This window comes from Octopus sinensis, linkage group LG5 (assembly GCF_006345805.1).
Source record: "Octopus sinensis linkage group LG5, ASM634580v1, whole genome shotgun sequence".
In the NCBI taxonomy this organism is placed as follows: domain Eukaryota; kingdom Metazoa; phylum Mollusca; class Cephalopoda; order Octopoda; family Octopodidae; genus Octopus; species Octopus sinensis.
The window spans coordinates 33206216-33231215 of NC_043001.1; the positions used below are offsets into that span (position 1 = coordinate 33206216).

A 25000-nucleotide genomic window follows, 5' to 3' on the forward strand; every position below is an offset into this window, starting at 1 on the left:
ATTGAAATGCGCCAGAAAATCTGAGCGCTTGATTCGATATAAAAAAAAATGGAAATGCAACGGTTGTTTTGAAGGAAATTTATATGCTTGTTATTGGACAATATCTACTGGAGCTTCTAAAATTGACAAAGAATCTATTAACGGCGTAAAACCGATACATAGAAATATATTTCCAGTGTTTCTCGTTGATGTAAGCTCGTAGAAAACTAAACCGGAAGTAATGCATGGGTTGGTTTTTTTCTACAACCAATAGAAGCAGTTGTAATAAAATACATTCATATTGTAATCGCTAGTAAATATAGACACAAAAATTTTTTTTTAAATTATAATCAAAACTTATAAAGGGATTTTTTGTTAAGACCTTGCTTTTGATGACCGTACTACCATCAGCATCCCAAACAGTTCTAGAGTTTTACCTTATACATTTCTGTCTTTTTTAGATCCTTTTTTTGTCTTTCATGTTGGTTCTATAAATTCGATCAAATTCGATCATTCCCAAACTTCCTCTTTATTTGTTTCCCTTCATCTACTCCACGTTTTCAATGTTGTTCTCTTTCTTTGCGTGTTTCAACTTTCATCTACTTGCTCCTTTCAACTTTCAGACTCCCAATTATTATTTCCCACTATAATGTCTTGTTTGTATCTTAATTAATTAATAAAACAAAAAACACTAATGAATACAATGAAGTTAACAAATAGTCGTTTGTCAGCAAAAATCATTTAGTAAGTATGAACGATTTCTTGCCGTTGGGTGACATAATGTATTGAAGATTCGATAGCAGCTAAGAAGGACAGAAGGGTAACGAGCTGAACAGGTTAAAAGGACACTGTAGCAGATTATTATCTTTAACTATATTCTCATTTATATATCACATATATTTTTTAATTACTTACAAATGAATCCACACAAGACATCAGGGTATATATCTTTTTTATAATTAAGAGATGAGGAATTATGTACATTATTTAATTCGACGGATATTTGTCCTCATCTTGTTTGTTGTTAACACAACGTTTCAGCTGATATACCTTCCGGCCTTCATCAGGTGTCTTGGGGAAATTTCGAAAATACCTTAGGAATGAGAACCCAGGTTCGAAATTTCCCCCCAAACAACAAACAAGATGAGAACAAATATCCGTCAATTGTAAATAATGTAAATAATGTATATATATATCTCACTCGTTTATTACTGTTCTTATTTTATTATTTAACTCATGTCCATTATCCAGACATCTTTCGTCACATATCTGTAACGAAAGATTTCCGGACGATGGGCATGAGTTAAAATAATAAAAGAAGAACAGTAATAAACAGGTGAATAAAAAATATATAGTACACGTGTTTATTTGGCAAAAAAAAATGATCATCCCGAAATACAGCAATATATATATATATATATATATATATATATATATATATATATATATACATAATACATGCAGCATTGTCCTTCGTAATGGTATTCTATGCAATATACTTCCTCCGGTTTTACACTACTACTTGATCATCGGGCGTCCGATGGTATACAAACAGACCAGATCTCCGGCGTTAAGAAAACTTCTATCCTAAATTGTGTTCTACTTGTGTTTTTGTTCATCTGTCTCAGAGGTCACACAATAAGATTAGAACTCGTATTCTGTCATTGTTCTTTTGACTAAAATAGGCAAAATTCGCGCATTAATGAGCTACATTTGACATAGGCACTTTTACTGCTCAATTTTCTGTCATTTCGTCCTTTATTCTGTATTCTGTGCATGTAACTCTGGCTTTCATTGCTGTCTTTCTTTATTTGACTTATTGCTATTTTCTGTCCCTGCTGTTACATTTATCGACGAGATATAGTGTATATGAGCACTACATATACAATAAGCTACCATCATGATTATTATTAATAGTATTTTTTAGTAAACTCAGCAACAGCAGCAGTAGTAGTAATAGTGGTAGTAATAGTGGCAGTAGTACTACAAGCAGTAGTGGTGGTGATGGTTGTGGTGGTAGTAGTAATAGTGGTACTGGTGGTGGTGGTAGAGTAGTAGTAGTAGTAGTAGTAGTAGTGTGTGTGGTGGTGGTGGTGGTGGTGGTGGAGGTGGTGGTGGTGGTGGTGGTGGTGGTGGTAGTAGTGGTGGTGGTGGTGGCAATAGTAGTTGCTTTGTATTTGATACCCAACATGGAAATAATTTATGTTGTGCCTGATTAATAAAACAAAATTGTGAATATCATTCTCATTTTAATTTCAAAAGAATCTCCTGTTTTATGAATGCAACAAATAGTTTGCAAATATTATCAAAACCATAACTTTAATGATTTGGCCTACTTTAAAAGAACGCAGAACTATAATTCTGTGACAGTTTATATAAAAAGACATGACAATTGTCAAATGATATCGAGCAGGTCTTAGGTAAAGATAAAAAAACATTTTTTAAAACAGTAAAAATGTAAAACTAGTCATCGTTTCTCTTCAGATTTTTTGTCTTTTCTCAAATGCAATTATAAAGACAACAAAAAATCATATAGAAAATAGGTCGTTTGACAAAAGAGTCTCGAGCTAAAAGTTTAACAGATACAAAATGGTACATTGAATAACAAAACTGATTGATGCCGAAAACATTAATTTAATAATATAAACAAGATTTGTATATTAAAAAATCAACATTATAGGCGTAGGAGTGGCTGTGTGGTAAGTAGCTCGCTTACCAACCACATTGTTCGGGGTTCAGTCCCACTGCGTGGCACCTTGGGCAAGTGTCTTCTATAATAGCCTCGGCCCGACCAAAGCCTTGTGAGTGGATTTGGTAGACGGAAACTGAATGAAGTCCGTCGTATATATATATATATATATATATATATATATATATAGATATATATATATATATATATATATATATATATATGCATGTATGTATGTATGTGTGTGTGTGTATATATGTTTGTGTGTCTGTGTTTGTCCCCCCAACATCGCTTGACAACCGATGCTGGCGTGTTTACGTCCCCGTAACTTAGCAGTTCGGCAAAAGAGACCGATAGAGTAAGTGCCAGGCTTACAAGTAAAAGAGCAACGTAACTCAGAATTTTTTAATGTTGAGGAAATGCTACCTATTAACCAGCTCTAGATTAGGTATGTCACGAAGAGGAGTGTTTAGAAGAAAATCGATATACTTTTGTTTTGCAATAGAGCCAGACGAAAGACTAGTAGGATCCTAGAAATCTCTCAGTACATTTCATGCTTCTCCAAACGAAAAACGATAGCTTACTGTGTCTGGTTGGAGAGTAACTGCGTTGATAGCATAGGATAGAGGAGACGAAGACAACAAGCCCCGAGATGAGAAATTGTCGATAAATACCACACCAAGAATCTATAATGGCTGATTGAGTTTTCCCCAGAATACGTAAGAGACTTCACGGTTTGGTGACAACCAAAGATGTTCATGGATGAATACACAAAACCCAGTTTTATGTACTAGAATCGGAAAGCGGTTTGAAATGAAAGGATATTTGGTCTTTCCGGGATGCTGGTGTCCAAACTTTTCGTGTGAGAGAGTCTGTATTTTACCTTTCTTTTTTCATGTACTGGATTTTGACTCACTGTTTATTTTCCTTGCACATGTCCACTTGTACATTTAACCCTTCTGTATAACATGTTTTGTATACGTTAGGTCCTTGTGGCTAATAAATAATGATGGTGATGGATGCATCTATCTACATTAAATTCATCGTTAGACACATTAAATAAGCTATATGGCAAGCTGCCGCTCATTTATCAATCCCATAATTGTTTGAATAAACAAAGATTGGCAAGTTCGGGTTCTGACGTTTATTACGATGATAAATGATATTTAAACAGACAGACGTTTGAACTCTCGAGATAGTTACCCTCTCATATTCTACGAACACGCAAGTCAGTCGGCATCATATACTGTTGCAGCGAGCACAATATTTAGAGGTATATTCAACCATTATCGCAAACAATTAGTACGTACATAACTCAATAGAGACACCAGCGGAAACAACTTCTAATTAAGAACGATTTCGTTAGCTTGCAGCACTGAATTTACGCTTTCAAATGAGTCTTTGATATTCAACCATGACAAATCAACGCATAGTAAATTATCTTTCTTTATTTTTTTTTTTACCTCTTTTTCATATTTCTGCTGAGGTAGAAAAAGATCAGATATATCAACACAAATGTTATATAGGAAAAAGTTTAGAAGTTTGACATTTATTGTACATAAAACAAGAAAATAATCAGTAAGAATTATTTTCCAAGCAGACTTCGGTCTTTAAATGCGGAAGTTATTACCATTATTACTTTGCGCACGAAGGCGGTAAGCTGGGAAAATCGTTAGTGTCGGATACGATCCCTTTTGATATGTATTCCTGCTGTTTATCTTCTCAGATGAAAATCCTTCTGAAGTCAATTTTAGCCTTTTAACCTTGAGGGACAGATACTGAGTAGTACCAGTCAAGTACTGGACTACCCCACTCACTAGAAAAAGAATCTGTTTTTTTGCGTATACTTGAAATAATTATTAATCTGTACAGCTACTATGCGCTAGAAGACATTTTGAACAATAGTCTAGTTTCTTAAAGACACTTAGAGAAGTGGAAAGGATAATTTGGGGGTATTCACATACGACCTTGTAGTATCTGTCCTTATCTTCACGTTTTGCATTTAAATCCCGCTGAACTCAACAATTGCTACCCTCCGGGTGTCAAAAAAGTACATTCCAGATCAAATACTAATGTCCAAAAACTAAAATATTTTCTTCCTAGCACTATAAAAATATTTTCGCCCGAGGAATTTCTGGCCTTGTGTTCATGTAATAATTATTATTGAAATTTTTCTACAAAAGGTAGGCTGGTAGACTATCGGACAAAATATTTCACACTACTTAGATACGATCCATTAGGCTCTGAGTTCAAATTCTTCTAGTGTCGATAAAATAAAGTAACAGTCTTTCGAAATAGGTTTCATCGACTTTACTCAAAATGGAGGCCATGCGGCTGCAGCTGCCAGAAATCAATATTTAGAACACTGAATAGGTAGAATAACAGACAAAATATATTTTGGTATTTAGTTACGACTAAATACGTTTTAAGTTCAAACTTTGTTAAGATCAATCAGTACGGAGGTCGATTGAATCGACACTACTATTTCATAAAATATATGACCTTCTACCTAAATAATGATAACTCAATATTTAATTACATGCTTCGACGTTCAGTCCTGTTTATGTTGACTTCGCTATTAAAAACACTTCAGGCTTCATCAAGAATGTTTTATGTCATATAATGCAGTCGGTTCCATTCTCAATCCCTACATTGTACAGGTGTAGCTTTGCCAATGTACGAGATCAATGTTTACATAAGTTGTTAATTTTGATTCTTTTCTTTTTCAGGAAACATTCTCGGAAACTATGTTGACATGAATTATACTCAAAGTACATCATCTTCACAAACGGGTGACGCACGAATGCAACTATTAGAAAATGGAACTCTGTTGATTAATTCAGCCGAGGAAACGGATCATGGCTATTATCTGTGTCGTGCTAGTAATGGCATTGGTTATCCTTTAAGTAGGGTTGCTCAATTAACAGTTCACAGTAAGTTGAGAAACAGTTTTTAGTGACAATTATTCTAAGTCGATTAAATGAATAATGCAACTCAATTTTATAAAATTACATCGTTCTTTTTTTTTTGTTGAGAAAGAGATATGCTTATTCCTTTACCAATTGTATCAGAGATATCAACGAGATATAATATGATGTGAAACCCGATTACAATCTTGGCGTAAAAAATGCCCCAAGATCATACCTTACAGAAAATGTAGAAAAAGAAAATTGAGATTTTTAGGCATAGGGTCAGATTCTTAAACGATATGACCCACGTAAGTAGAGTGAAATGGCTTTGACTAGTGACCTAAACTGATATTTCAGCTTGCTTCACCGTTATGCATCCGGTCTACATTGCAAACAAAACTTGGCGAGAAGTAATGGCTTCTGATATTGTGTTCTGCACTCCTTGGATATAACAATACTGATGATAATCAGAAGTCTTTTTCTATTAAGCAATGGAAAGCGAGTGCTAATTGAAACATTAGCGCACCGGATAACCAAATTCCTCGCCTTCTTTTTCTTATGGCTCCATTGACCTACCTTTCATTCGACCATACCTTTCATTTTTTCCGGGATCTATAAAAAGTTCTAGCCAAGGAGAGGGTCCACTTGACTACAACTGAATAAATATGTATTCTCTTGTTTCCATTGTTACAAATAAAATATAGGAGTAGGGGAATCAGTAGAGCGCCGGACTAAATTCTTTACCCTATTAAGTTACATCCCGTAACGTTATGAGTTCAATTTCGACAAGGCTTAATATGTATGTGTCAATTTAATTTTATTTATTTTAAGATTTTTTTTAGAATTGTGCCAACATGCAATCATTATTAATAAACAGGAAAGGGTGACCAACTGGCAGAATTGCTAGCACACCTTAGAAAATACTTAGCAGCTTTTCATCCGTTTTTACTTTCTGAGTTCAAATACCACCAGGTCGACTTTGCTTGTTATTGTTTCCGGGCCAATGAAATTGGTACCATTCGAGCACTTTGGTCGATGTAATCATAGACTACCCACTTCCCCAAAATTTCAGGATTGTTAATAAACAGGAATGCTCCGGATATTTTTATCCTCAGTTCAAATCTCTCCCATATCGACTTTTCTATTCATTTGTGAAGAATCCTCATTAAAAAATCGAATGTATGAACCGGTTTCTAACCCTTGACAGAATCAATTTCCTCCAATTTGGTTGATAACCTGCTTAAGAAACTTGTGTCTATCAGGCACTTCCAATCCGAGCAATTAAACAATTATCTGGCAATGTCCAATAGAAGACTCGGTAGGAGCATTGCATAATTTAAGAGTGTTTGTTAAGATGCGATTATTCGGTATTCTATAGAAATTCCAAATTCTGAAATAAATAAAAGAAAAATTCTTCTTTTACAAGGATTGCCAACAATTCAATGTTGATTACTGTTATTATAAACCTATTACTGAGGAATACCTGTTAATTATTACCTTAAATACAAGACTAATCGATTCCTCTTTCTAAATCAATCTATTTTATTGACTAGTTCCTGCAAGGTATGAAGACGATAGTCAGAAAAATTACACTGTTAAGAAATCAGAGAATAGCACCATGGAATGTAAAGCGAGTGGAGATGAACCGATTTTCGTGACATGGCGTTTTGGTTCTGATACTATAAATAGTAAAACCAATTCAAGGTTAGTATGTTACCTCATATTTCATAAAATTCAATAGAGTCTGATCGATTCTGGTTATCAGATTAATTAAGTGGATGTTTTTATGATCACATATACCCTGCCGCGCCAACCCTCACCTATTTCCAAACAAGATATAGTATTCGCCATCAACGGAAATGTTTTTACAGATAATGTTAAACGGACAACATTTTGTATGGCGGCGACGCACGTTTGCAATTAGCTCCTGATGTCAAGATAATACGCACACACACACACACACAACACACACACACACATACACACACACACACATACACACAAAGAGAGAGTCAGACATGAAAATAGCCGTAATGTATGTCTACGTCATCCAATGCACCTCTCCTCTTTAGTGATGGCAGAATGTCATAGAAAAGAAATGCAGTTACTATGACTCTAGAAACGTCATTGTCGACGTGTGTTTATACATATTTCGTACCAGTTGTAGCTTCTGCAGCCTTGTTCGTGTGATTCAGAATCACAGAATACAAACTACTGAAAACCTTTGAGCTTACACTATGTGCCAGTTGAACTACATGGTTTTAGAGGTGACTTATATAGAAAATAGCCTTGGAAAATCATGAACATTACATTATCACATGACTCTGTATTGACTCTGTATTTTGACTCTAAACGTAATTGACTCTGTGTTTTGACTCTAAACGTAATTGATTCTGTGTTTTGAAACCAGATTACAACCTTGATGCATCAGAACTGTATTTTTATTTACAGCTACTCAACACTATATTGAATTAAAAATATTAATTAGTGTTGTATTTGTTTACAGAATTATCTTTACATAAACTTTATTTCCTTTATCGTCTTGTCCTTCCGTATATTGTTTTACAGATTCTTTTGTATTTGATCCATTGTTTCTTTAGATTAAAAGTGGAGAATATTGGCACCATTTCACGTCTGCACGTAACTGGTGCGGTTCGAGAAGACAGTGGCATCTATGTTTGTAATGCTGAAAACAAATATGGCTATGGAGAAACAACACGCCGCCTTATTGTCGTAGGTGAGTGCATTGAACTATTCATTAAAATCTACTATATTACAATACTTGGTCAAGCCAAGGTCTTTATTGACATGCCATGAGCAGTTTAAAACTGTTAATTGATTGATTGATTAGGAGTAAAACTTGGAGTAATTGATTGATTGATTAGGAGTGATTGATTGATTGATTGATTGATTAGGAGTAATAATCTTTTCTACTAAAGACACAAGACCTGAAATTTTGGGAGGAGTGAACTAGTCGATTATATCGACCCCAGTGTTTCACTGGTACTTAATTTATCGACTCCGGAAGGATGACAGGCAAAGTCGAGCTCGGCGGAATTTGACCTCAGAACATGGCAACGAGCGAAATATTGCTCAGCGTTTCGACAGGTGTGCTAACGCTACTGCCAGCTCACTGCTTTTGATGAGAAGTAAGATGAGAAAAATAGTTACAATGTTTATAGATTTTTTTCAAGAATGAAAATGTAAAATTGTTACCGTTTTTATTTATTAAGATTTAAGATTTATAGCAATGAGTTTGTAGACTGAATACTTTTCTATAATTTGACATTTCCTCTCTCAGCATCATGAGTTCACATTATCCCGATGTCAGCTTTGCTTTTCGTCCCTGAGTAATTGCTAAATCTTAGATATTTTAAGCCAGATCGGTTCTGATTAAGCAAACTTGAGATGAATAACTGTACTGTTTTATATTACATACACAATTTACTTAGGGCTATATTATCCAATATGCACAACTATAAGACAGCAGATTGTACGAGAGAGTGCTGAAAAGTTGCTGGTTTTAAGAACTTTGCGAAAGGCCTATTGGAGACCCAACTTTTCTCAGTGTTTTACAAGATTTAGAAAAACTGAATGACCGTTGTAGTAAGTGTGTGCACCTGCGAGATGAATATGTTGAATAAAATCACAATTAACTGACCCTCATTCGTTTTCTTTTACCCAAAGCCAAGAACTTTTCAGCACCGCTCATCGTTTGAAGGAGATTTAGTTACTATATCTAGCACAGTAAACGCCAATGTAGTGGCTCCTTCGTCGATTCGGATAAGATACTAATAAAATGAATATTTATATTCACATATATTTCATAACATAAGTTATCTAAGGCTACAATATTCAATGTGCGTAACTTTAAGACAGTTGGTAGCAACTTGGGAGAAATTCTGCTACTATATTTTGTAGGGCGAACTAAAGTTTTTAAAGCATCTTACGATCGTTTCGCAAAACTATTGTCTCTATAATGAAATCCTATATTGATAAACATTTATAGACAATACTTCTGCTCCTCAGAGATATAAAATGTGAAGTTTGTATAATTTATCGAATGGTAGTTTTTTAAAAATATGGGGAAATGGTGTTTGTTTGAAATATAAAAAGTTAATTTTAAACTATTAAATTTTAAACTGTCATATTTATCATCATCATCATCATCATCATCATCATCATCATCATCATCATCATCATCATCATCATCATCATCATCATCATCATCATCATCACCATCATCATTATTATTATTATTATCATTGTTATCATTATTATTATTATTATTGTTATCATTATTATTATTATTATTGTTATCATTATTATTATTATTATTATTATTATTGTATATTTATACTGATACATATTTACATATATTTTTATATATATTTATATTTTTAATACAATAATTATTCCACGTATGAATATATCTTTCTGAAGAATTTTTCTGATATTAATTTCCTTATGTCTCCTGTATTCTTTAATTCAGAACCTCCAGAACGGCCTGTTCACTTGAAACTAGAGAATCGTGCCAGTCGTTCTGTGAATATATCCTGGGAAGAACCTTATAATGGCAACAGTTACATCACATCGTACGTGCTGCAATTCAAGAATGAATCTGGTAAGCTAAGAATATCTGAGAAAACAGAGACCTTCATTGTAATCAGCAGAACTGTGTATGATGGGTTTAACGTGGTATTGGTTGTTATATTCTATTTTCGTTCATAGTTCTGGTAATTAGGAAGGAACTATGCCCATGACCTCGCAGTATAGACATTTATCTAAGTCTAATATGAACTATAGAAATAAAAACAAGATAGTTTTATCAAATCAGTACATCCATTACCTATAAAATAAACCATATGGTATACTTTACTCTAATGTTTGCCATCGAATTAAGCTTCCCTTAACTGCTATATTAGAAAGAAAGAGGCCAGACATTCATCCAAAGTCATTTTGTGTTTGTTCTATTTGCAGATATTTGGAAACCAGCTCCGTCCAATGTGACTGTCATAGCAACAGATGATATTCCGGCAGGTAGTATTTCAGGTTTACATCCGTCCTATAAATACCAAATTCGCGCCTTAGCTATAAATGCAATTGGAACTGGGTCACCCAGCACGGTCATAACTGTGTCAACTGATGAAGAAGGTAAGAATGAAGAAAAATTTCATTATCACATTCGTCAAAATTTTGCATAAATCAGGCAAGATAATGCAGAATTATTTTCTTTCTCCCTCGACATTGTGTATTTAGCCTATTCCTCACATATAAGGCATTTGCATTAGTGTTTACATTTCCTCCTCTAAGTTCTTCCTTCAAATCACACCAATGGCCTGATTGGGATTCCGTAAATGGGGGAACCTCAACGTAGTCACTTAACTTAATATAAATAGCAACCAAATTTCCCTTTAATAGCACTTTAATGTATTGAAAAAACACAGATTGGATAATTTAACTCCAGACTATTATTAGAGATAATACTGATTGAAACGTAGTGTAAATATAGATGAGCGCAGGTGTGGTAGTGTGGTTAAGAACATTGCTTCACAACTCCGTGGTTTTGGTTTTGGTTTTGAAGTCGATTCCCTTGAGCGCTACTTTCGGCAGGTGCCTTCGCAGCTTCAGGTCTATGGAATTCCCGTGAAAAATAAATTTGTAGAGGGTAGCTGTATCAGATATTTTGTGTTATTGGTAGGCTTAAACTATTGTCCAGTTAAACAAAATCATCTCAGATGATTTCACCAGATTCCAGTCTATTGCTAGCATGTAAACTGGATCGCCTGTCTCGGAATTTCCTCCAACCATTCTGCAAGACCTTTAAAAGCGTGAATGTTGCTAACCTTGTTCCTTTGGTTAAACCATCAGAAAATATTTCGGCAGGTGCTTTCGCAGTTTCAGGTCTATGGAAGTCCCGTGAAAAAAATTTTGTAGAGGGTAACTGTATGAGCTATTTTGTGTTATTAGTAGGCATAAACCATTGTCCAGTTAAACAAAATCATCTCAGATGATTTCACCAGATTCCAGTCTATTGCAAGCATGTAAACTGGGTCGCCTGTCTCGGAACATCCTACAACCGGTCTGCAAGACCTTGAAGAATGTGAACGTTGCTGGCCTTGTTCGGATCATAGGTATGGTCTGTCGGAGCTGACCTGGCATTGAAATAATAGTCATTGTTTCGGTAGTTTAAGCTCGAAATAATTAGTCTCTTCACAAAATAACAAATCAATGATAGCTGGCAGTTGCTAAGCTTCAAACTAATATTATTTACTCTCTAGAAATATATTGTCCACTTACAACTGAACTGAGATATTATTTTAAGATTTAGCTCCACTTAAGTTTAATGCAGGTTGTATTACGTTTGTATTACGTTTTCTTTTTAATTTATATGTTTCAACCCTTTCCTTGCAGTGCCTTCAGGACCACCTACAGATGTTAGAGTACAAGCAAGCGGATCAACATCCTTAAAAGTCACTTGGCGGGTAAGGAAGTATTTTGTTTCTCTGATAATAATCATTATTAATTATGTTATAGCTGTCCTGACGATGAAAGAAGACACATTAGACCGAGTGTCTGAAAAATTACTTTGTAGTATTATTTAGGTACGGCCTTTTAAAATTTCAGCTGGTACGATTGTTAGCACACCGGAGAAATGCTCAGCGGCATTTCGTCCATCTTTATGTTCTGAGTTCAAATTCCGCTGAGGTCGACGTTATCTTTCTTCCTTTCAGGGTCGATAAAATAAGTACCAATCAAGCACCGGGCTCGATCCAAGCGACTAGCCCGCTTCCCTAAATTTCAGGCCTTGTGCCTAGAGTAGATAGGATCATCATCATCATCATCATCAGCAGCAGCAGCAGCAGCAGCAGTAGTAGTAGTAGTAGTAGTAGTAGTAGTAGTAGTAGTAGTAGTAGTAGTAGTATGCGAAAGGATTTACCATATTGCGTGAATAAAATCGAGTTAATTCAGTATTAATGTTTTCAGTTATACTTCCCAGCGTTTAGTGTTTCATGTGGTTTTAATAATGATTAAGAAAAAATTTCCATTACAAATTTAATTCAAAAATTCAGACGAAACCTAAATCATTGCCGTTCTTATTTCGTACTTGTTTCCTAATAATCTGCAATTAACCGTGCCTATACTAATGTATAACAGATGACTGTTACTCAAATGTTTGTAGTGAATTGTTCCTAATTGTACCACTTTTAATAACTGCAGGCTCCTCTCTACCAAGAACAAAATGGCAAAATCTTGGGTTACTATATTGGATACAAACGTCACAATTCCAGTGATTCGTATGTTTATCGAAAAAAGCTGACTGAAAATAACAGCGATTTGGAGCAACAGATCAAAGATCTTTTGAAATTCACTCGTTACGACCTACATGTCCGTGCTTACAATTCAAAAGGTTTAGGACCAATAACAGACGATGTAACAGCTTTTACTTTAGAAGACGGTGAGTATAAAACATGACGCAAATCTTTGGTACACAGTTGTTTTCACAGCACGCACGCATGAATTACGATAATTCAGTAAATTGCCTTTCTTTTTTACGTTGTACTTGTTTCATTCATTAGACTGCGATCTTGCTAGGATACCGCTTTTTGTAGTCGTTTTGTACTTATAATTGAACTCAATTGCTGAACAGCTACGCGATGAAGAAATAAACAAACCAACAGAGGTTTTTGGAGTGGTGATGGGCGACAGAACACACATGCACACACACACACACACATGCATGCATACATACATACATACATACATACATACATACATACATACATACATACATACATACATACATACATACATATATACATACATACATACTGTTGTGTGGACGCCCCCAGACAATGAAGAAGGCTAGCCCGATACGTAGATATAGAGGGAGAAGTTTAGACGTCAAGGTAGCAGTCGGAAAGAGAGTAGAGAGTCGAGTAGCGGTGAGAGTAGAGTAGAGTATGTGTGTACGTATGTATGTATGTATGTGTTATGTCGCACGTTCGGATGCCTTCTACTCATCCGAACGTGCGACATAACACATACATACACACATACATACACACATACATACATACATACATACATACATACATACATACATACATAAATGCAGGCATACATACGACTCTACACAGTTTCTATCTACCAAATTAACTCACAAGGCAGTGGTCGGCCCAAGTCTATATTAGAAGACAAGGTGTCGCGCAGGGAACGCGAAACCGAAACCACTCCGTTGCAAAGTGAGTTTCTTAACTACACAACCATGCCTGCGTTTAGTAGTTAATATCCCTCATATAACACGTGTTCTTGTTAAAGCAGGAAGGAAAAATATGATATGAATCTTTGGATGATCTTGCCAGAAGAAAAGATGAGATATCCATGACTGGTAATAAGAGTGCACAATTCGAAATATCTAGAGCTATGCAACAAAAACAACATAAGTTATTTAATTATTCAATTACGTCACGAGACAGGAACAGCTGTGGAGATGGAGTATTATTTGTAGAGATACTTTATAGTATTTTGTCCACATTAACGAGACATTAGCTATCAAATGTCAAGTTTGTTTAGTTTCAACCAATTGACAACACCTAATATAATTCACCCGGGAATATTTCATTTATTTACATTAGCAAAATTGAATATTTTCAGTGGTAATACGATAATCCAGTATGCTATACAAAACGTATTTTTTCTCCCATTTGCTAAACGATACGAACAATAGAGTTGACTACCAGACATTCTTGATACTTCATATTTAGGGAGATTTTGGCTTTTATGAAATGTTTTGTTTATACATCATAGGAAATGAGTTAACCTAAAAACTAGGGTACCAAGATACATATCTGATTTTTTTTCCCTTTCGTCTGAGGAAAAAGGCAGTACTCATTATTACTGATCTGCGAAGTCTCCTAACACGTGTACAAACTTTCAGGCCCTCACTAGTCACTACATCCAGAGCTTCCATTTGATAAGGGTGACATCGGTTCTTTGGAGTTTCCGCCCTACTCGCGTATTTCTTGCATCTATTTATTAATAAATGTCCGAAGAGAATATTACTAACATCAAACCTTGCAGACACCGATTAAACTTCGAAGTTACAAACACATATTACTTCTGTTTAATAAATCATCTAGACCTCTACTTATGTTTGATTCAATGAATTATGTTACTTATATTAAAATATCTTTAAAAGCAATTTGTTCAAATTAATTTCAGTACCCAGTTTGCCACCCCAGGAAGTCCGCATACGTGATATAAATCCAGACAATATCCGAATATCATGGGTTGAACCACCATATTACACCGTTCAAGGTGTGCTCCAAGGCTATAAAGTCCTTTATAAGGAAGTAAGAGCTGATGAAGGTACATCATATATTTTATACTTTTATTTTTGCAAGAAAAATAAGTAGAGAGAGCAGGAGGGAGAGCGAATCAATCTCAATACTTGACAGGTACGTTATTTATTGACTGCAAAGGAATAAAGGATGAAATTGGCCTCAGAGTGTACAGAGCTGATATAAGTACCGCAATGCACTCTGTCCTACCGTGTAACGATGCTGCAAACTCTCTGCTTTGCGTAGCCACTCGATGTAGTGGAAATTTCATCCATATAGTGGTGGGTCTCCGTCGCTCGGCGATAAGGTACAGTTGTTCTTTCAAATGAGTAATCGAATCCTGCATTATGTATAAGCGACTGCATGCAGGGTCATTAGCACTCCGAGCAAAATGCTTGGCGGCATTTCATCCGTCTTTACCTTCTGAATTCACATTCCACCGAGATCAACTTTGCCTTTCATATCAGGGTCGATGAAATAAATACCAGTCAAGCACTCGGGTCAATGTAATCGCCTGGCGCCATTCCTCCAAAATGTCAGGCCTTGAGTCTATAGCAGAAAGGATTATGCATAAGCGATTCAGTATTCTACAGTCACGAGTACTCTTAAAGTTATTCTTGGACACAATGAAGGCGCATGGCTCAGTAGTTAGAGCGTCGAGCTTACGATCGTGAGGTTGTGATTTCGAATCCCGGACCGGGCTGCGTGTTGTGTTCTTGAGCAAGACACTTTATTTCACGTTGCTCCAGTTCACTCAGCTGTAGAAATTAGGTGCGACGTCACAGGTGCCAAGCTGTATCGGGCGTTGCCTTTCTCTTGGATAACAATGGTGGCGTGTTGCCCGGCGTGCTAACGATTCTGCCCCCTTGCCGCCCTAACCACCTGGTAATATTATCGGCCGAAAAGTTGCTTTGACATTATATATTGTATTAAGGAAATTAAGTATGTGTGCGAAGACTTTTAACGCCGATCAACATTTTGGAAGCAATTTTTTCCTTCTTTCTTCGTTTTATCGTAGATACTAAAACAAATATGATAATTATAAAAGACGTTTGAGAAGCACTGATTTTGATATTCCTTATCGTTACAACTGTATTTAATTCTACAGATGAAACGGAAGCCAGTGATGTAACAACCTCCAAGCTAGAGACTGTCGTAACAGATCTTAAGAAATATACCAACTACAGCATTCAAGTGTTGGCCTACACTATTATGGGAGAAGGAGTAAGGAGTGAGCCTATCTATGTAATGACTAGAGAAGATGGTAAGATATCTTTGCAAAATTTATTAAATTTTTCCTTATATTTCTTTAAATATTTCAGGATACATAACATAATGCTTGTGTGTATATTTGTATATGTATGTACTTGTGTGTATATGTATGTACTTGTGTTATATGTATGTAATAAATAAATAAATGCGCCCTTTTAAAGCCTAACCAGGCTCATGGGCCCAGTCTCTATGGCGTATGTGTTCCCCAGCTGGACGGGACGCCAGTCCATCGCAGCGTTACTCATTTTTGCCAACTGAGTGGACTAGAGCAACGTGAAATGTAGTGTTTTGCTCAAGAACACAACGCATCACCCGGTCCAGGAATCGAAACCACAATCTTACGATCATGTTACTGACACCCAAACCACTAAGCCATGCGCCTCCACATATATGTATGTACTTGTGTATATGTATGTACTTGTATGTATATCTATATGGTATACATGTTTGAATATATACACATATATATATGTGTGTGTATGTGTGTGTGTGTTAGAATTTTCCTTGAATCTTTCTATGAACTCGAAAGAGACCTTCCTTCACAATCTTTCGGTCGTAAGTCTAATCTTTTTGGGGGCGTTCTGCGTCCACCATATTTAAATTTTCAATTGATAATACATTGCTGAACATCGATACATTATCGCAATTCAGTGAATTCATTATATTGATATATGTGTCGGTTTACATATGTATATCTATCTATCTATCTATCTATCTATCTATCTATCTATCTATCTGTCTGTCTGTCTGTCTGTCTGTCTGTCTGTCTGTCTGTCTATCAATCTATTTAGCTATCTATCTATCAATCTATTTAGCTATCTATCTATCTATCTATTAGCTATCTATCTATCAATCTAGCTATCTATCTATCTATGTGCATGCGTGTGTGGCATTTTATGACAACAAGTATATTTAAATAGTTCATCATAACATGCCTTGCCTTACCGTTTCAGTACCGTCACAGCCACCTAATGTGAAAGTTATCACTGAAAATCGAAATACAGTTTTGCTTCTGTGGGAACCTCCGGTCCACCAGAATGGCATTCTCATTAAATACATAATCCGTTATTCAAACAGTTCAAGAGGCCCTCCGGTTAGTAAATACTTATTCTAATATATCAGAATCATTTAATAATATTCGTGGTTTGTTGAGTTGGCTGGTTTAAGAGTATCTAGTTATATACATATATATATTTGAGAGAGAGGTGGATGAAAAGATGGACAAATTATAAACGATAATATTTCATTTGTATGAAATGTCACTATACGCATTGCTGTTACAAAAATAAGATCATTCTTTACAGCTGTTTCGAAGAATATGTCATTGGTTGAAGGCTATATTGCATATCATGCAAACATATCATGTGTTCATATTGAAGTAAAACTATATACAGAAATTAAGCAGAAATATAGTCAAGTGTGTTAACATCTTGAAGCTGGAAACAGTGAGTCACTAGATTGAATTAGCGTCTTCTCCCCCTCCCCTGTGTGTGTGTCTGTGTGTGTGTGTGTGTGTGTGTGTGTGTGTGTGTGTGTGTGTGTGTGTGTGTGTGTGTGTGTGTTTGAGATGTTAATTGTTAGTTCTATTCTGTTTGCATGTTTGAGAAATGAATAGGACAGAGACAGGCAAGGGTTATCGATTGGAGCACTACAGTTCCCCGTCTACAGTTATTTTTGATGGTATGTATCTCAGCACATTACCTGGAACTAACAAAGCTGCTGACAGCTGCTGCTACTTTCAGTAGACTGGATAATAACTGGTGTGTTTGTGCACTTCAGTTTTCCTACAATCTGAAATTTAAAAAATATGTATTGAAAATCAAATTTTGCAAACAGTATTCCAAAAAATTTACGGACAGTCATGTCTGGAAAGCTGTTAGAAGACGGTTAACGTCTGTTGTGGATATATGTAAAGTAAAATGAAGATTAGAGTACCTGAAAATTAAACCTCTAAGAAAGATAAATTAGGAAAAAGGTTTAGTTAAGATCAGGTGTATAATGTGTAGAATATTTGAAGATGATGTGAAAGAAAGATGGAATATAATTAAGTGAATTATGTCTGTGATGGTGCTAAGGGTATCACAAAAATTTGAAGCTTGAAAAGCATTTGTTGTGGGTTGATTAGTAAACAGTTATACGGCCACACCTATATTCTAGTTGCACTCCAGGGAGTGGTTTTGTAAGTATATGTGACTCTGTAGAGAAAGGCTCTGTAAAAACTATGTAATGGTAATGGTTAACGTACATTCTCTATCTAATGAATAAAACGCTTTCTTTGTAACGCAATTTCGATTATATGAAGATGATGTGACAGGAAATAGATTGCTTCAGATGAGAATAAATGTGTTTTTTTTTCTTAAATAGAATTCCATTGTAGTAATAGAATATGTCTTATCAACTAGAGTTCAGTGAAATAGTAACTTCTTCGAGAAGACTGATTAAAACCACCATAGAATTCAAAGAATCAAAATCATTACAGTATTCAAAGGATTAAAATATATTAAATGTTTAATGTTCTTTTGAATCAGAAAATCTCGTAATACACAGGGTTCTATTCTGAGTAGTATCGTTGGTGTAATCATAGTGATCTGATGAGCTAGCTTTCTTAATTTGCGTTGATTTGTGAATTTACAATTGTATTTTATAACGCCGGTCATACGTATTAATACAAACACGTAAGCATGATTTCTTCCACTCTGAAGAAGGTTGCCAAACAACCATAATCTTAAGGATCTTACGTGATTAAATAAATATATTTTCACCTCTCATACCTCCTGGCTTACATTGATTTTATTCTTATTTACTTATTTTTATTTATTCAGAATAAAAAGAGTCCAAAATTGGAAATCAAAGCTCGACGGACAAGTTACATGATAAGTCGTTTGTTAGAAGGACAGGAGTACTTGTTTACAGTGAGCGCATGTACATATGGTGGTGAAAGCATTCCGAGCGATGTGGTTCGAGCAACGCCAACTGACAAAGGTATTTCAAACAAAACCTTTTCATTTCCATTTTACTTTATTCTGTACGTTTATAATTTGCATTAAATATATAGGTACAAATGCTGATATATTCAATGTAAATACATCAAGTAAGTAGAGCTTTCGAAAAATATCTCTTGGTCTGTATTTCATTATATTCCCTAACTATTTATACACTACTAATATACGGAAAAGGGCACAACAAATTGTGCTCCCTCTTTTCGGTTATATTTTTGTTGGCAATGTAACTAAATAAATTTCATGCTTTGCAAGAAGATAGACGCTACTCGTCATGCATTCATTAATAATAAGTTCTATATGGAGTGAGTTTATGATCTCGTCTTATTCTCTTATTGTAACAATGTCATTATATAAAGGTTAATAGCGCCTTCGTAGTGGAGGCGCAATGGCCCAGTGGTTAGGGCAGCGGACTCGCGGTCATAGGATCGCGGTTTCGATTCCCAGACCGGGCGTTGTGAGTGTTTATTGAGCGGAAACACCTAAAGCTCCACGATGCTCCGGCAGGGGATGGTGGTGATCCCTGCTGTACTCTTTCACCATAACTTTCTCTCACTCTTACTTCCTGTTTCTGTTGTACCTGTATTTCAAAGGGCCGGCCTTGTCACTCTCTGTGTCACGCTGAATATCCCCGAGAACTACGTTAAGGGTACACGTGTCTGTGGAGTGCTCAGCCACTTACACGTTAATTTCACGAGCAGGCTGTTCCGTTGATTCGGATCAACCGGAACCCTCGTCGTCGTAACCGACGGAGTGCTTCCATCCAATAGCGCCTTCATCACAACTTATTTTTATTTCCTAAACTGTCGCAAGCTATAAGGATATGTTTAGAACAACAGCTTATTTATGATTTTAAGTATTGAGCAAAGGAAAAACAGACTACACCCGAACTGTTTCGTCTCAGAATTTTTTTCCATTCATCTCGAAATGATAGAATACTTTTAAGGCTTATATAATAGTGGTGTTCATTCTAGTGACTTTACACCCTTACAACCTACGGCAACTGATTTGTGAATTCTCAAGCCATTTATAAAAACGTCGCCCTTTTCAATCCTAGCCAGGCTCATGGGCCCGGTTTCCCGGTTTCTGTGGCGTAAGTGTCCCCCACCTCCAGCTGGACGGGACGCCAGTGCATCGCAGCGTTACTCAAGAAACAGGAAGAGAGAGCGAGAGAATGTTGTGGCGAGAGAGTACAACAGGGGTCGCCACTATCCCTGCCGGAGCCTCGTGGGACTTTTAGGTGTTTTCGCTCAACAAACACACACAACGCCCAGTCTGGGAATCAAAACCGCGATCCTCCGACCGCGAGTCCGCTACCCTAACCACTGGGCCATTGCGCCTCCACCATAAATCATTTATATTTACTCATATTTCTCTAGTGCCAGTTATATATTGAATAAATCTAGTCTTTATTTTCACATTCTGCTTTGTTTGTTTCATTATGTAGTGTCTTTGAGCATCTAGAAATTTTCTGTTAGGAAATGGTAGATATAATACTGAGATAAGTTCGTGGTAAACAGTGTTCCTGACCCATATTTTAACATCTATTTTAATGCTATTTCATCTACAGTAGCTATGCCTTAATAAAACTTTAGACATCACGAGACCAATTTACAGTCCTATATATTTCAATATTTCATGTTTACTTTAGTGATATTTGCTTTCTTTCTTCTAAACGTGATAATAAAAGTCTGTTACAAATAATCCAAAATAAGAGTGAAGCCCTTGTAATGCGTACATCTTCACATACATATTTGTATAAGTGATTCTCTGTTATATAAAGTGAATTGGTACGTAAAGCGGGTTTTTGTATTCGCATGCAGATTTTACATTTCTACGTATTGAGATTATAGAACTGCATTCACGAGTTCAGAGAAAGATTTTTCAAGGGAATTAACACCTTTTATGTTTATATTTTGCATTTAAGAGTTCTCTCCCTTGTAATAGTTGAAAATTTAAATTCAATTTTCCTCTCTGAATATTGATTTTCAAAAAGATGGCAAACTGGCAGAATCGTTCGCACGCCGAGCAAAATGCCTAGCGGCATTTCGTTAGTCTTTAGGTTCCGAGTTCAAATTCCGCCGAGGTCGACTTTGCCTTTCATCCTTTCGGCTCGATAAAATAAGTACCAGTCGTACACTGGTATCGGTGTAATCAACTTCCTCCCTCCCCCGAAATTGCTGGCCCTGGGCCAAAATTTGAAACCAGTATTGATTTTCGAGGGACGAAATATTAGATTTTGCACAAATTAACGACAAGCAAGGACATTAATGAAAAAAATAATTATACGTCCTAGAAATAGCAGTCAAATATTCGTCAAACCGCTCTATCATATAAGTACTCTACCATCAAACATAAAAATGAAGGACACATTGTATATTATATATAACTGATGAATATGTTTCTTGCTATTTCCAATAATTGTATAAATATTTCTGCCATGTATGTGGGTTGAAAAAAGATTTCTTTCGCCAACCGGACTTTTTATTGATACATTAACAAATGAAGATTCTACAACTCAATACATAGATGGATCACCTGACACAGATATATACAACTATTGAAGAATGTCTTTTGTTAATTGAAAAGCAATTTTGTGCGTTAACTAGTTATATGAATTTAAGTTTGATTGTTCTAATTTATTTCATTTGTTGTAAGACTTTGATGGATGTATGTATTGTCTTAATTTTGTCGTATAGCCGCAAGTTTCATGTATTATATAATTATTTTTTATTACAGTCCTTGCTTGTCCCTTTTACCTAGTTTCCCGTTCTCCTTATAACTCGTCCCCTAAATCATTCGTTTGACAGAGACCGTGCGATTTTATATGTTTCTTATTTTTTCCTTCGCATTCCCTCATTTATACCCACATTCCAACAAGATTTTTTTTTTCACTCCGAAAACTCCAATCCTGCACTAAGCCGGTAATTTTTTTTTTTTTCTCTTTTGTAGTTCCGGCTCGAATTACGAATTTCTCAAGGGAGCAAACTCTCTATTGGAAAACTAATTCTATTCTGAAATGTAACGCTCGTGGAAATCCTATCCCGCTGATTTCATGGATAATGAAGTAAGATATATATATTGTAAACTTGTTCGTTGTTGGATTTTTCTAATTTCAATTTAAGTTCTTTTAACGTCCACAACTTCGAGAAGATTGGATCCTTATGTATTTAAAACTGTTAATATAGCTAATAGAATATTAAAATAAATTGGTCTTTTATCTTTCAAGTGTTCCAGTCTCAGGACCGCGGCCATGCTGGAACACTGCCTTGATAGATTTAGTTTAACAAATCGGTCCCTTTTGCCGAACCGTAAACAAGTACTAGTTCCCTAAGTCATGGACGAAGATAAATACACCCACACAAACACTCCCACTACCACCACCCCACTCCCCCCACACACACACATACATACATACATACATACATACATACATACATACATACATACATACATACTTATATGTGTGTGCTAGTGTTCCACACAGTTTCCGCTTATCAATTTCACTCACACGGCTTTAAAAGGGCGCATGTTCATAAGTCATGTATATTTACTCATATTTCTTCAGTGCCACTTATAAATTGAATTGTATTTTTATTGAAATTAATGAAGATTTTGCAATGTGATTGAACTGAAATATTTGTTATTTCTTTCTTTTCTTTTAATTGGTGTCAAGTACTATGGACCAAAACATAATTTCTCTGTACTTCGATCCGGCAATCCAAATTGGATTTTAACTAGGCACCTTTTGTCTGCATACAGCACTGATTTCTTCCCTTAAGACTTGTGCATCAATATTTGAACACCCCGCATTCATACACACAAACCATTTTGGTGTGTTTACGTCCTCATAACAGAGCAGTTTAGCAAAAGAAACCGATAGCAAAACTACTGGGTTCGATTTGTTTGACTAAACATTTCAAGGCATTTTGCCAGTATAGCCACAGTGCAATGTAAAATATAAAAGAATGACTCTTAGTTTTTATCACTCGAATTTTACAAATAAATTCGTATCATTATAATCATGCATTTGTTTGTTTTTATCCTTCAGAGACAAACCAGTTCTACTCAGTAAAACGGTGCAAAAGCTTCCGTCGGGCTCTTTAAATTTGAAGAGTGTTCAATTCACAGATGCAGCTAATTATACATGTCGTGCAGAAAATATATATGGTATCGAGGAAATTGTAATTTCTGTTAAAGTTATAGGTAAGTCGAGAGAGAATCTTGTTTGTTTTAAATGGTTAATGGTTATGTAATTATCTATTATTATTATTATTATTATTATTATTATTATCATTATCATCATCATCATTATTATTATTATTATTATCATCATTATTGATTGATTGATTGATTGAGAGAGCAGTGCATGTAATCAAAGTGACACTGGGGTAAACTGTGCAAAGTCCAGTATACCCATCATGACTACCCGTCTGATAAGGGTACACAAGGCGCATGCATCACAACCATATATGAATGACATGGTGATCTCATGTCAAGAGAAACAGCGCATGACCTTGCAGGTGGGACCCAGTTAGAATTTTGAGCTAAAGACGAATGCAACTATAATCTGAGCCAAATTTCCGTGCCACATCGCACGATCAGGACGTCTGGCGTGTAGGAGCAGTATTGATCGGAGCAAGTCCCTTGATGAAGCTGGGTGGTGGTTCAACATAATGCAGATCATAAAGTTGATCTAACTTTATCACTATCCCCAACGTCTGATTAATATACTGTTTCATTCGAAATATCTGTATATCTTCACCGTTCACTTGATTATTAGATTTTCTATATTTGAGTCTATTTTAGACCTGAACTTTAGTTTAAGATTATCTTTTTCAATATATGGTAGATCATGAAATATCATTACTGCACGGAGCAGCTTCTCGTGTAAATTTGATTGATAGTAATTCGTTGTTCATACAAAGATGACTGCGATTCGTTCATTGTTACCTTTTCAATATTGAAATAGAACCAATCACATTATACTAAACTATTACATTCCTTCAGATGAAGCTGTACTTAATGAAATATAATCAAATACCGTAGCAAGTTACACATTCCGCTTAGAGGAATGTTTGTATTGAAATAAGAGCAGTATATCTGTCAATATTTAATCGTTAAGAGTAAATGTGTAGATTTACTCTTAAACGTATGTGTGCATGCGTAGTGGGAGGGAGGTAGATGTACATACAAATATATACATATATAAATGTATGCACACACACACACACATACGTGTATATACATACGTATATACACATACGTGTATATAGGCGGCGAACTGGCAGAATCGTTAGCACGTCGGGCGAAATGCTTAGCGGTATTTCATCTGTCGCTACGTTCTGAGTTCAAATTCCGCCGAGGTCGACTTTGCCTTTCATCCTTTCAGGGTCGATAAATAAAGTACCAGTTTCGCACTGGGGTCGATGTAATCGACTTAATCCCTTTGTCTGTCCTTGTTTGTCCCCTCTATGTTTAGCCCCTTGAGGGCAATAAAGAAATATATATATATATATATATATATATATATATTATCAATAATAATAAAGGGTAAAATTAATTAATCAATTAATAATTTTACCAAGTAGTTCGGTATGTTAGAAGAACCATTACCGGTAAACTTATACAAAAATTCTATAATTATGAGCATAATTATAATTAGGGTTCAGCAAAATTTGCTTCACCACATACCGAAATTTAGAAATAGCAGTTAAAATACTATTCTCGTGCCATAAGATATCTCCTAAACAGCAATACTCAACAACTTACGTATATAATGCTCGTAGCTTAGTTTTTCCTTGGGGT

General features: G+C 35.5%; 1 protein-coding gene across 2 annotated transcripts in view; it reads left to right on the top strand.

The window, feature by feature from the left end:
- LOC115211706 (Down syndrome cell adhesion molecule) overlaps positions 1–25000 on the top strand; it is a 292593-nt gene that overhangs the window by 225974 nt on the left and 41619 nt on the right. For both annotated transcript variants that reach the window (XM_036503303.1, XM_036503304.1), the window contains exons 15-27: positions 5398–5601; positions 7131–7281; positions 8178–8314; positions 10070–10201; positions 10558–10731; positions 11992–12062; positions 12799–13036; positions 14803–14949; positions 16030–16185; positions 17147–17286; positions 19016–19175; positions 22145–22259; positions 23244–23398. In XM_036503303.1, coding sequence (XP_036359196.1) covers positions 5398–5601; positions 7131–7281; positions 8178–8314; positions 10070–10201; positions 10558–10731; positions 11992–12062; positions 12799–13036; positions 14803–14949; positions 16030–16185; positions 17147–17286; positions 19016–19175; positions 22145–22259; positions 23244–23398 — 1980 coding nt within the window. The remainder of the gene's footprint in view (positions 1–5397; positions 5602–7130; positions 7282–8177; positions 8315–10069; positions 10202–10557; positions 10732–11991; positions 12063–12798; positions 13037–14802; positions 14950–16029; positions 16186–17146; positions 17287–19015; positions 19176–22144; positions 22260–23243; positions 23399–25000) is intronic.